We start from the raw sequence: 14,438 nt of genomic DNA, 5'->3' as shown, positions 1-14,438 counted from the left end.
TGTATGTTCTTGCCTCTTTTGTCAAGTATTAAGTGACCATAAAGTCTTGGGTTAATTTCTAGGCTCTCTATTCTATTTCATTGATCTAATGCTTATTCTTATTCCAACACCATGCCGTTTTGAATACTACAGCCTTGTAGTAGAGTTTGATATCATGTAGCATGATACCTCCAACAACTTTGTTCTTCTTTCTCAAGGTTGCTGAGGCTATTCAGGGACATTAAAAAATTTTTCAAACACAAAAGAAGATTGAATATAAACTGTAAGTGAAAAATAAAATTTTTAAACAATTTCTCTTTTATTTCTTTTTTACTTTATTTTTATTGTTTACATGATCACAGATGTCTCCATTTTCCTTCCCTTTGCCCACCTTCCCCTGGCCTTAACACCCCATCCCCTTCCCTCTGGTTATCACCACACTGTTGTCTGTGTCAATGGGTTATGCATACACATTCTTTGGCTAATCTTTTTACCTTCTTTCATCCAGTCCCCCTCTGCCCTCTCCCATCTAACAGCCATCAGTCTGTTCCATGCACCCATGCTTCTGTTTCTGTTTTGTTTGTCAGTTTATTTTTACATTACATTCCACATATAAGTAAGATCATATGGTATTTGTCTTTTTCAGACTGACTTATTTCACCTAATAATAATAATCTCCAGGTCCGTCCATGCTGTCACAAAAGGTAAGAGTTTCTTCTTGTTCTGTAGTATTCTATTGCATAATACCACAGCTTTTTTTATCCATTCATCTACTAATGGACACTTGGGCTATTTCCAAATCTTGGCTATTGAAAATAATGTTGCAATGAACATGGGGGTGTATATATTCTTTCAAATTGGTGTTTTGGCATTCTTAGGATATATTCCCAGAAGTGGAATTGCTGGGTCAAAAGGCAGTTTCATTTTTAATTTTTTGAGGAAACTTCATGCTGTTTTCCACAGTGGCTGTACCAACCTGTACTCTCACCAACAGTGCACTAGGGTTCCCTTTTCTCCACATCCTCACCAGCACTTGTTGTTTGTTGATTTATTGATGGTAGCCATATTGACAGGTGTGAAGTGATATCTCATTGTGGTTTTAATTTGCATCTCTATGATGGCTAGTGGTGTTGAGCATCTTTTCATATGTCTATTGGGCACTGTATATCCTCTTTGGAGAAGTGTCTATTCAGGTCCTTTGTCCATTTTTTTAATCGGGTTGTTTGTACTCCTGCTATTGAGTTGTATATTTATTAAATAGTCACTAATAAATTTGTTCTCTCATATAGTGGGTTCCTCATTTTTGTTGTTGTTTTCTTTAGCTGTACAGAAGCTTTTCAATTTGATGTAGTCCCATTTGTTTATTTTTTCCTTTCTTTCCCTAGCCCTAGTAGACATAGACAAAAATATTGCTACTAGAGATGTCTAAAATTTTAGTGCCTATGTTTTATTCTAGGACTTTTATGGTTTTCTGACTTACATTTAAGTCTTTTACCTATTTTGAGTTTATTCTTTTGTATGGTGTATGTTGGTAGTCTACATACATTTTTTGCATGCCCCTGTCCAATTTTCTCAATGCCACTTATTCAAGAGACCATCTTTACTCCATTGTATGCTCACGCCTCCTTTGTCAAATACTAATTGACCATAAAGGCATGGGTTTATTTCTGGGCTCTCTGTTCTGTTCCATTGATCTATATGCTTGTTCTTATGCCAATTCCAGTCTGTTTTGATTATAATAGTCTTGTAGCATAGTTTGATATCAGGTATTCTGATACTTCCAACTTTGTTCTTCTTTCTCAAGATTGCTGGGGTTATTTGGGTCTTCTGGGGTTCCATATAAAATTTTGGAATACTTGTTCTATATCTTAAAATATGCCATTGGTATTATAATAGGAATTTTATTGAATCTATAGATTGCTTTGGGTAGTATTTGGGGTTTTTTGTGGTTCTGTATAAATTTTTGGAATATTTGTTCAAGATTTGTGAAACATGTGACTAGTATTTTGATAAAAATTGTGTTAAATCTGTAGATTGCTTTGGGTAGTATGGACATCTTAATAATGTTAATTCTTCCTACCCATGAACACGGTATATGCTTCCACTTATTTGTGTCTTTTTCCTTTTCTTTCAGTATCTTATAATTTTCTAAGTATAGATCTTTTACCTCCTTGGTTAAATTTGTTTCTGGGTATCTTATGTTTTTTGTTGCAATTGTAAATGGGAATGTTTTATTTGTTTCTCTTTCTGATAGTTCACTATAGGTATGTAAAAATGCCACCAATTCCTGAATATTAATTTTGTATCTTAGCAGACCACCTTTTAAGGCTTAGTGCTGTCAACCACAAAAGGAGTGTTGGACTATATATCTACTCTTCAGATTAAGGTATTTGAAAGTTATGATAAGAGTTTACAACTAATTTTTAGTATCAAAAGTCTTTGAGACTTGTTAAATCATAAATTAACTTGTGATAAAGGTGCACTGACTAACTGAAAGATTACTTTGTTTTACTTGGACTATAATGACATCATCTCAGGTTGATAACCATGTCTGTCACATGTTGCTCAGAATTGCAGCTGACATAGGCCAGCTGGAAAAAATAAGTGAGTTATAAGTTATTTTGATTTGAAAGATAAAGTCTTTCAAAGCATGGAACCCACCAGGAGTGAGATTGATGGGCAATTCCAGTGTCGCCAATGTTAGTTCCACTGGTCTAGATGATCTCTGACTCATTTCCAGTCTCAACCTGCTAAGACTGTGGTCATGGTTATTTATTTGCACTAGAGGAGTGAGAAAGGCTCATAGACACAGCAAATTTCTGCTGAGTGCCAGGCTCCTATGGACACTGATCAGGTACAAAAACTGCCATTATCCTTGCCAGCCCTCTCCAAGCCCACAGACTCCCTTCCTGCCATCTTCTGACTACTCAGACTCCCATCTCTGGCCCTACAAGTGGCCCTACACCATCTGCCAACTTCCTCACATCTGAACTAAACTCTGATATTCCCTGTGTCCTATTCCTTAGAGGCTCAAATACTGATGCTAGTCTATGTTCAGCAAATATTCATAAGTGTTCAGAGACAATAAGTCAATGAGAGCTTTCTTTAGAGCTGATATCTTTCTCCAAAGAAGTATGTCTGATCAAAATAAGCACAGTTCTTCACACAAGTACACAATGACAATCTTCAAGCAGATGGCCTGAATGCAGTGCCTCTTGTCCAAATGTGAGCCACTTCCTGCAGACGAATTGCATCAAAGAGTAAATAACCCTGCGCTGGCATATCAGTTGCCAGCAGTGAGGTCACAGGGCATGTGCTTCAGCAGCTGGGCATGAGAAGATGGTGGAAACCTTTTGGGTGGCATACAATATCTCACTTTTTTCCAGAACTTGGTCTTTGCACACAGTGACTCCTCTGTGAAGTCCCCATTCCAATGGACAGACCCATGCTTCTGTTTGATGTACTGGATTGACTCTGGCATAACTGTATAGTTTTTGATTTTCTCCACTTCAATTAGAATGACCTTCATCCCATCCTGGATGAGAGCATTGTAGATAGCAATTTGTTCTTCTGACATGTTCTTTAATAGGTCAAACCCCAGTGATTCAGGAACTATGATGATGATCAGTCTCCTGCACAGCTTAATGTTTTCATCGATGACACTGGCCACAGCTGTAAATAGAGAAAGAAGGAACAGAAGATCTCATGAATGAAAGAGCTCAGACCTTAATGCTCTTGAGAACATTATAAATGGATGTTAAAAAAGAACTTTAAAATAAACATGACTTAGGAAGGGCTTAACAAGAAGTTTTTATTTTTTCCCTTACCTGAGGACATTTTTTCATTGCTTTTAGAGACAGAGGAACAGAGAGAGAGAAACATCAATTGGTTGCCTTCTCATATCTGCCCTTACTGGGGATCAAACCTGCAACCTGGGTATGTGCTTGATTGGGAATCAAACCCACAACATTTCAGTCTATGAGATGACACTCAACCAACTGAATCACACCAGCCAAGGCAACATGAGAGGTTTTCTTAAAACATTTATCATCTCCTCTGTGAAAATTCCCTTACTTTCCCTGAAAAATTGGTTCTTTATGTTCATGAGTCACATATTTTGATAGTTAGTTGTTGGTATGTCACTTTCCTCAGCCCACTGGCTCCACCCACAGACCATGAACTGCTCAGAACAGGAACTTATCATGTCTAGTTTTATATCCCCAGACTTAGCTGAAGGTCTGGTAGAAGATGATGAACATATTTTTTTTTAAATAATAGACTTTTAAAAGATAAGAAAAATGTAGTTAGCTTAAATGTCATATTAATCTTTATTCATGTTTTCCTCTTGTGCTTTACACCTATTTAAATGACCAGGATTTATAGGACTAACTAGAAACCAAATAATATACTCTGATGATTTCTGGGGGCAGGAAGGGAAGAGTTCTTGAAATATCCAGCTATAAATAAAACTTGGTCTTTTCAAAAAAAAAAATAAAGACCAAGTTTTATATCATTCTTACACTTAAGGTAAGAATAGACAACAGCTTCCCCAAGAGCAGAATTTTTTTTTCTCTTTGGCTTACTTTAATATCTCTAAGCTCTATTTCTAGTGACTAGAAAACTATCTGAAAATTATTGGGCACATAGCAGGTACTCAATAAGTATTTGTTGAATGAGTGAATATTGATATGGTTATGAAATCAGAGCTCTTCCACCTGTTTATAACAAGCACTGGGCTAATTATCATTTCCTCATAGAGGATGATTTCATAACTTGAAAAGGTCTGGACTGAGATAGCAGTGTGGTCTCACTGTGGATATGAGTTGCCTATAAATCCAAAGTAGTTAGAAACTTTTTAAAGCAACCCAGAATAAGCCACTATCAAATGCTATAAAATGGTAATCTTGGTTTCCTGGTAACTGGAAAAGGATGCTTATTACAAATTTCAGCCATTGACTCTAGAGCCTTCAAAGGGAGAAACATTCATCCATTGAGTGTCTAATATATACTGAGCTCCAGACTGATTCCTGCTCAGGTTTAAACTCATTTATTTCTCTCAACCAAGTCAGGGAAACATTCCTATCCCCATTTGACAGATGAGACAACTGAGGGTCAGAGATATTAACTTCACTGCCCAAAGTTACACTATTATTAAATGACAAGTAAATACCTATTTTATTTAGGTAGGGGAAGATTAGGGTATTGAGGTTTAGGAAATCAGCTTTAAACATGAGCGGATTTACATATTCAAACTGACAGAAAATACTCAGCAGTTAGTCTCAAGGACATCAGGACAAGTGACCACTTTCAGTCTCTCGACCAAGGCTATGTCATCTACTACCTGTTCACACATCTTGTGAACAGGTAGTAGATGGGTTAACCATATCTTGCTCAAAATGATAGTCACATTATTTCAACCAGGATCCCAGTTATCCTGTTGCAGGGATAAACTTGATGAGGGAAGGGAACTTGGTTCTAACCTCCTCAGCTCAAAGGCTGAGGGCTGAAGAAGTAAAGGACTTCTTGTGGTTTTGTGGAGAAGGCACACAGAGTGTACCACTTGTAAAGTGAAAGAAGAGAAAGTTTCCTTTAATTTTTAAAATTCATTTGTTATTTTTCTACTTCACTTGAAACATACCTTGTCCAGGAAACTCATCCCTGCCAAATATAAATAACTGATATCCACACTGCCTTTCCAGTACCTCAGGCAGAACCTTCAGAACCAGTGTGTCCATAATATAGCTCTGGCTTTCTCGTTGAGGCTTGGGGTATAAGACGTATGCATCATAGAGCTTCCCATCTGAAAAAGAAATGGCATAAGCTCATGGAATGATTCCTATCAAATTTTTCTTATATTAACAAAGTAAAAATCTGAGTTTCTACCATAATGTCCTTTTTGCTTCAGCATGCCCAGTTGGCTGACTTGGTGTCAAGCATTGCCACTCTCGGCATCTCATGCTTTTAATAATTAAAATATTTCACTCCACTCTCTTCTTGCTTGATGGCTTCTGAGAAGTCAAGCATAATTTATACTTTTGTTCTCTATAGGTATGGGTATTTTTGCCTCTAGCTTCTTTTGGGATTTTTTCCTTATCTTTGCTTTTCTGTAGTTTGAAAATAATATGCCTAGGCATAGGTGAGCTTATGAAAGATTGCATAAAAATTATTCAATTTCCTACATTCTCCTGATATGATATTGCTAAATTTTAAAACTGATCAAAGTGGACCAATGGAAAAATTAGGCAATCAATTTGCCTTTGTGTACATGCTTTTACTGAATAGCATGAAGTTTGGTGCTATAGTGCTAACATGCACAGAAGACACTAGAAGAAAAGCCACATAAAACCTATTACATTGATCTTGGAAATGTTTTTGCACACAAGGTTCACTGCATCACATCCTTTAAAAGTGAGGACTCCTCACACACACACACACACACACACAAAGTTTCTTTTTATGAAGTCCAACAACCAAGGATTTATTTGTTTTTTACTTTTTTTATTGTTGTTCAACTACAGTTGTCTCCATTTATTCCCCACCCCACTCCCCCCCCGCCCCAGCCATCCCCAATTCCCACCTTTGATCCTACCCCTCTTTGGTTTTGTCCATTTGTCCTTTATAGATGTTCTCGAAAACCCCTCTCCCTTTTCCACAAGCAAGCAAAATACAACCGGAGACATTGAATTTAAGAACAAACTGACAGTAACCAGAGGGGAGGTGGAGGGGGTGGAAATGTTTTCTAAGATTGTCCCCAAACCAGCCATGTGCTCTCAGGAGCAACCAAAACGTTTCTAGGAACAGCATGCAATGAATCCTATAATAGCTTGTGCTTTTGCTTCTAAAACAAGCTTATCTTTAAAACCTGACCAAGATTTGTCATGAACTCTACCTCAGCTTTATTTTACCATTCTTCCTTTGTTTTCCTGTGTTCATTGTACCTATTTTTGTTTTATTTTTAATTGTTCTGCTCTACATAAACTTTCTGCACAAATTTATTTGAAATAAGGTAAGGCATATCACTTGAGGAGATTTGTAAACTGATCCTTATATTTTTGTACACATATGCACACCTGGCAGGAGAATGTATAAAGCATCTCCAATACTTAAGAAAGAATATACAGAACTCATGAGCTTTAGCTAGGCCTATTTATGACTCAATAAAACTGTGAGCTACATGCATGTAACTAGTAATCACATGTAAAACCTGACTAATCTATGGGATAAATACTTTATGATAAAAAAGATACTTTGTCATAAGAAGGATATCCTTCTCATCTGTATTAGCCATCCATTACTCCACATGTTCCCAAATAACCAGAAACTACCCTCCAGGAAGCCAAGGCTGGAGACAGCATATGGGACTCATCTTCCAATATCATCACTAGGTCACTGTTGAAGCCAGCATTCCAAGGTGTATTACAGGATAATTCTCATAGACTGAGCTGTTGAAACTGTATTCATAAAGTGCACATAGACTTTTCTGGATTAAAAAAAAAAGAGAAAAGCAGACCACTGACTGACTGTAAGTCCCTATTTCCAAATCCTCAGCCCGCTGGTTCTGAATTTGGCCTGTGGCTCAGGCTCAGCAGAGGGTGGGGCTCCCTGAGCCTCTCCTCTGCTCAGCCCCACTAGCTCAGGGTGAGTCACTGTTCCTTTTTTCTCTTCCTGCTATACTTCACCTCACTAGCAGGCAACTTCACCACCCACTCATTACTCATGCTCCTGGGAGCTGCAGTGAGTCAGGGAGTGACAAACATCACGGGGCCAGAATTCTGGGAACACCACCTAAGTCAATGAAGTCCCCTTTCAGTCAATAGACAGAGAACAGCCAAACCACTCACATCTATGTGTCAGAAAGGACAAAGTGGTGGCACACTGAAGTCTCTCAACAAGATGCAGGCTGGAGCTCAGTCACAGGCAGGCTTACAAGGAGTGGCCTCTGCAGGGGCTGCAGAGCCAAACAGAAACCCCACGTCCAGCTGACTGTCCCCAGCACTCGAGGCTCCTCAGGTTGTGCTGGACACCCAAGGCCAGAATTCCACAGTTGAAGTTTGTCACCAAAGAAAATGTAGATTGCTTTTTTTGTTGTTCAAGGGGTGCCAAGTTTAAATTCTAAAATTTATTGTAGAATAAAGTCCAAGTTAGGCCATCTGTGTTTTATAATACATGTGGGCAACAACTCTGACCATCCTTTTTTAAAAAATATGCAATGCAAGTACTTAGTGTAAATAATGCCCTTGTCCGTAACAGGGACTCACTAAACATGTTCCACACCTATATTCCCCATGCGTCTGCTCTTGTTAGTATTGCAAGTCTTGGGACTTGAAAGGTATAAATGTGTGCATCTCCATGCATGTGAGCTGTACAGATTTATTTTCAGCCTTCTATTTATTTTTCCATCCAATTAAGGTACTTACAAACAGACTTACTACTTTTTTCAAGGCCTTAATAGAGTATATACATTCTGAGACAAATACACTTTTGTGGTTGAGCAAAAGTAGGTTTACATTTGTTTGTATGGAAAATAATACAATAATAAATAACAATACAAGAATAAATTCATTTCATAAACCTATTTTTGCCCCACCCTGTCTATTATAGAGTTAAAATCACAATGGTGTTGATGGGGGACTCAAATGTTGGAAAATTTTATTTTAAGGTAATAGTTAATAAGCCTAGTAGTTAATGCATGTAAAAAGCTATTGTTTCAGGTACTGCAGGAAGGCCCACCCTGACTCCAGGAGGCCACAAGTGATTGACCTTTGTGTTCCAGAAAAGACTATAAGCAATAGAGGTGGTGTCTGAGCCGTTGTGCTCCAGGGAGATACAGTTCACAGTCCAGGGCACAAAGAAAATCACCTAGGACACAGGACACAGGACACAGGACACAGATAAAGAAAATCACCAGTCAGTGGATGAAAGGATGTTAGGGAAATTGCTGGACTGCAGCTTTTATCTGGTTAACCTCTTTCCTGAATTCCAAATCCCTTACTTACACTTTTTTCCCTTGAATTGCAGACACCTGACCTATACTTTTGCCCCCTTGTAAAAAAAAGCTAGTTTGAAAGGAAATGAGACAGCTTGTTAGGATAAAACCCACCATCTTCTCGGATCGCTGGCCATCTAAATAAAGCACCAGTAAAGGTTCAATCTCTTTCTCTGCTTATGGGGTCTGGTAGGTGACAGGCAGCATAAATGCCGGCTTTTCCAGTTTTAGTGTAAAATGCTTTCTCCTCGGGGTTTCAGGATCACACTGAGGCATTTCTGTGCAGAATAGTGCTGGCAGGATGCAGGCTCCCCCAACGAAACTGAAACCTCCAGACAAACCAGCAGGGGCATCTCTGCTTTGACCTCCAGGCAACAAGGGAGCCCTCCGATGCCCCAGGTTCCTGCTCAGTGCTTGTTTTGGATTTCACCTCAGTTGCTCACACAGCACTGTGTGACAGGCTCTGATCTGTTTCCTTTCTCCCTCTCTCCCTCCCTCCCTTCCTTTTCCTCATTCCATAGCTAAGAAAGAGGAACAAATTAAATACCTTTCTAAGATCACCCAGGGAGTAAATGGAGAACTCCAATCCAAACTCAGGTCTGTCTCTCCCCCGACCTGAGAGTTTTTTCAGGCACCAAGTATTAGTGCTGTAACCACAGGCAGCAGGTTGCCCTCCAGAACACACGTTCTTTCCAGGCACCCATGTGCTGAGCATACACCCAGGTGAAGAGCACTTTTCTCAATGAGAAATTGTCTTATACACAAAGAAAATCTTGGAGGATTTCAAGAAAGATATTGACAGCAACACAATTATAGTAGGGGATTTTAACACCCCACTATCAAAAATGGACAGGTCTTCCAAACAAAAGATTAACAAAGATATTGTGTCACTTAACAATACCCTAGAGGAAATGGACTTAACTGATATATACAGAGCTTTTCATCCCAAAGAAGCAAAATACACATTCTTTTCAAGTGTCCATGGAACTTTTTCAAAGATAGACCACATGATAGGACACAAAGCAACCCTCAACAAATTCAAGAAAATTGAAATCATATCAAGCATCTTCTCTGACCACAAGGGTCTGAAACTAGAAACCAACCCCAAGGGTAAAAACCCAAAACACTCAAAATCATGGAGACTGAATAGCATGCTATTAAACAATGAATGGGTCAAGAACGAGATTAGGGAAGAAATCAAAAACTTCCTGGAAACAAATGAAAACGAACTCACAACAACCCAAAACCTATGGGAAACAGCAAAGGCAGTCCTGAGAGGGAAGTTCATAGCAATACAGGCCTACCTTAAGAAGTTAGAAACAGTTCACACAAACAACCTAACCCTACGCCTACAAGAACTGGAGGAACAACAACAAAGACAGCCCAGAGCAAGCAGAAGGAAGGAAATAACCAAGATCAGAGCAGAACTAAATGACATAGAGACTAAAAGCACAATTGTAAGGATCAATGAATCCAGAAGCTGGTTCTTTGAAAAGATAAACAAAATCGACAAGCCTTTAAGTAGGCTTATCAAGAAGAAAAGAGAGAGGATCCAAATAAACAGAATTAGAAATGAAAGTGGAGAGATTACAACTGATACCACAGAAATACAAAGGATCGTAAGAAAGTACTATGAAGACCTATATGCTAAGAAATTTGAAAACCTAGATGAAATGGACACATTTCTAGAAAAATATAATCTTCCAAAACTGACTGAAGAAGAAGCAGAAAACCTGAACAGACCAATATCAGCAAAGGAAATTGAAGCAGTCATCAAGAAACTCCCATCACACAAAAGCCCTGGACCAGATGGTTTCACAGGAGATTTCTACAAAGCATTTAAGGAAGAACTAACCCCTATCCTTCACAGACTATTCGAAAAAATCCAAACTGTTGGAAGACTCCCAAACTCTTTTTATGAAGCCAACATCATCCTAATCCCAAAACCAGATAAAGACACAACGAAGAAAGAAAACTTCAGGCCAATATCGCTGATGAACATAGACGCTAAAATTCTCAACAAAATATTAGCAAACCGCATCCAGCAATATATTAAAAAGATAATCCACCATGACCAAGTGGGATTCATCCCAGGGATGCAAGGATGGTACAATATTCGCAAATCAATAAACATAATACATCACATCAACAACAGCAAAGACAAAAATCACATGATCATATCAATAGATGCGGAAAAAGCGTTCGATAAGATACAGCACCCATTTCTGATAAAAACACTCAGCAAAGTGGGAATAAAGGGAGCATTCCTCAACATAATTAAGGCCATATATGAGAGACCTACAGCCAACATCACACTCAATGGACAAAAACTTAGAGCTTTCCCACTAAGATCAGGAACAAGACAAGGATGCCCTCTGTCACCACTCCTATTCAACATAGTATTGGAAGTCCTAGCCACAGCAATCAGACAAGAAAAAGCAATAAAAGGCATCCAAATTGGAAAGGAGGAAATGAAACTGTCACTGTTTGCAGACGACATGATAGTGTACATGGAAAACCCTATAGACTCCACTCAAAAACTACTCGATCTAATAAATGAATTTGGCAAAATAGCTGGATACAGAGTCAATACCCAGAAATCAAAGGCATTCCTGTACACCAACAACGAAACTGCAGAAACACAAATCAGGAAAAAAATCCCATTCGATATAGCAACAAGAAAAATAAAGTACCTAGGAATAAACCTAACCAAGGAGGTAAAAGACCTGTACTCAGAAAACTACACAACACTGAAGAAAGAAATTAAGGAAGATACAAACAAATGGAAGCATGTACCATGTTCATGGATTGGAAGAATTAACATCATCAAAATGGCCATACTACCCAAAGCAATTTATAGATTCAATGCAATCCCTATTAGAGTACCCATGACATATTTCACAGATATAGAACAGACATTGCAGAAATTCATATGGAACCATAAACGACCTCGAATAGCAGCAGCAATTTTGAGAAAGAAGGACAAAGCAGGAGGTATCACAATACCTGATATCAAACTGTATTACAAGGCCACGGTAATCAAAACAGCCTGGTACTGGCATAAAAACAGGCACATAGACCAATGGAACAGAACAGAGAGCCCAGAAATAAACTCAAATCTATACGATCAATTAATATTTGACAAAGGAGGCAGGAGCATAAAATGGAGCAAAAACAGTCTCTTCAACAGATGGTGTTGGGAGATCTGGACAGCTACGTGCAAAAAAATGAAACTCGATCACCAACTTAGGCCATACACGAAAATAAACTCAAGATGGATAAAAGACTTAAATATAAGCCGTAACACCATAAAAGTCCTTGAGGAAAACATTGGCAGGAAAATCTCAGACATTCCACGCAGCAACATCCTCACAGACACATCCCCTAAAGCAAGGGACATAAAGGAAAGAATAAACAAATGGGACCTCATCAAAATAAAAAGCTTCTGCATGGCTAAAGAAAACAGCACCAAATTACAAAGAGAACCAACAATATGGGAAAACATATTTGCCAATGATACCTCAGACAAGGGGCTGATCTCCAAAATATATAAAGAACTCACACGACTCCACTCCAGGAAGACAAACAACCCAATTAAAAAATGGGCAAAGGACTTGAACAGACACTTCTCCAAGGAAGACATACAGAAGGCCCAGAGACATATGAAAAGATGCTCAGCATCACTAGCCATCAGAGAGATGCAAATTAAAACCACAATGAGGTATCATCTCACACCAGTCAGAATGGCCAACATAAACAAATCCACAAACAAATGTTGGAGAGGATGCGAAGAAAAGGGAACCCTAGTGCACTGTTGGTGGGAATGCAGACTGGTGAGGCCACTGTGGAAAACAATATGGAATTTCCTCAGAAAACTAAAAATGGAACTGCCCTTTGACCCAGCAATTCTGCTGCTGGGATTATACCCTAAGAATCCTGAAACACCAATCCAATAGAACCTATGCACCCCAATGTTCATAGCAGCACAATTTACAATAGCCAAGTACTGGAAGCAACCGAAGTGCCCATCAGCAAACGAGTGGATCCAAAAACTATGGTATATTTACACAATGGAATTCTACGCAGCAGAGAGAAAGAAGGAGCTTATACCCTTTGCAACAGCATGGATGAAACTGGAGAGCATTATGCTAAGTGAAATAAGCCAGGAAGTGAGGGACAAATACCATATGATCTCACCTTTAACTGGAACATAAGCAATAGAAGGAAAAAGCAAACAAAATATAACCAGAGACATTGAAGTTAAGAACAATGTAACAATAGCAAGAGCGGGGGTTGGGGGTGGGGGCGGGGACAGTGGGTAGAGGGGATTACAGGAACTACTATAAAGGACACATGAACAAATCCAAGGGGGAGGGTGGAGAGGGGGGAGGGAAGTGGGTTCACCTGGGGTGGGGTGAAGGGATGGGGAGAAAAGGCATACAACTGTAATTAAATAACAATAAAAAAAAAAGAAAGAAAGAAATTGTCTTCTTTTGCTTATACCCATGGATGTGAGAACCATTCTAAAATGATTGCAGTGGGACCTGGAGGATTTTGCCACTCACTCACAACCAGCCTGCATGTCTGATTTGACTGAACAATGCTTGTGGGCTTGAGGAAATCATTTCTCAGAAGTCTGGAAAGTTCCAGGTAGATTTCCTTCCTTTAAATTTGCCAACAACATAAAAGGCAAGCTAAGTAAAACATGGTAAAATATATTTACAATGGTAATAAAAATGAGTGAATAGAAATAATGAGGAAATTTTCAGTGTTTCCACATACTTACCTTCTATGGTCCCAGTAGATTGGAAGGCACTTCGATACCAAAGTGCAATGTCAATCCAAAAAATGTTGTAGAGGCACATGACAAACACAGCCGCACCTGCAAAGGCCAGAAGCCCTCCTATCAAGTAAGCTAGAAAATCTGGCACTGCAAACGACAGCAAAATTAAATAATAATATTACAAAGTGTCAAGTACACACTTATACAGATCACATTACAAATGTCAGATGGAAATATATTAGATGTCAGTGAGGACACTGCTTAAATATCTCTTTATAGTTAAATAGTAGGTATGAGAGTAGAATAATCTGGTCTGACCCATGAATTTTAGGAATCAAGGTGCCCTTGGGAACCTGAGAGAAATTCTGCAGAACCCTAGTACCCAGAGGTAGATATGGTATAGCTCCAATCTCATGAGAACTGCTGTCAAAACACACATGGCCAAGTCCTACTTAACCAGAACTCAGATGTGAAGCTTAGCACATTGTTGGGAAAGTTCCCCAGGTGGTACTGCCACACATTCTTGATTATGTTGTTGTAACTGCTTTCCCAGTTACTCAAAATTGAGCAACAGGACTCATGTCATAAATAAAGAGCCATCAGTTGCCTCTCTCAGATCTCTGCTGGCTCTAGAAGACTGGCCAAGAGCCAAACTGCCACCTCCCTAGGTCAATAGAGCCTGGCTGGGTG

At 38.9% G+C, this 14,438-nt stretch overlaps 1 protein-coding gene across 8 annotated transcripts in view; it reads right to left on the bottom strand.

Annotated features, from left to right (window-relative positions):
* Window positions 1–301: 301 nt before the first annotated feature.
* IL1RL2 (interleukin 1 receptor like 2) overlaps window positions 302–14,438 on the bottom strand; it is a 43,798-nt gene continuing 29,661 nt past the window's right edge. For all 8 annotated transcript variants that reach the window (XM_045204753.2, XM_045204752.2, XM_045204756.2 and 5 more), the window contains 3 exons: window positions 13,752–13,895; window positions 5,618–5,779; window positions 302–3,651 (listed from right to left, as the gene is read on the bottom strand). In XM_045204753.2, coding sequence (XP_045060688.1) covers window positions 3,263–3,651; window positions 5,618–5,779; window positions 13,752–13,895 — 695 coding nt within the window. In that variant the 3' untranslated portion in view covers window positions 302–3,262. The remainder of the gene's footprint in view (window positions 3,652–5,617; window positions 5,780–13,751; window positions 13,896–14,438) is intronic.

The sequence above is a fragment of the Desmodus rotundus genome, chromosome 5, assembly GCF_022682495.2.
Source record: "Desmodus rotundus isolate HL8 chromosome 5, HLdesRot8A.1, whole genome shotgun sequence".
NCBI lineage: Eukaryota > Metazoa > Chordata > Mammalia > Chiroptera > Phyllostomidae > Desmodus > Desmodus rotundus.
The sequence above is the reverse complement of the archived record's forward strand: the minus strand, read 5'-3'. Positions and strand labels throughout refer to the sequence as shown.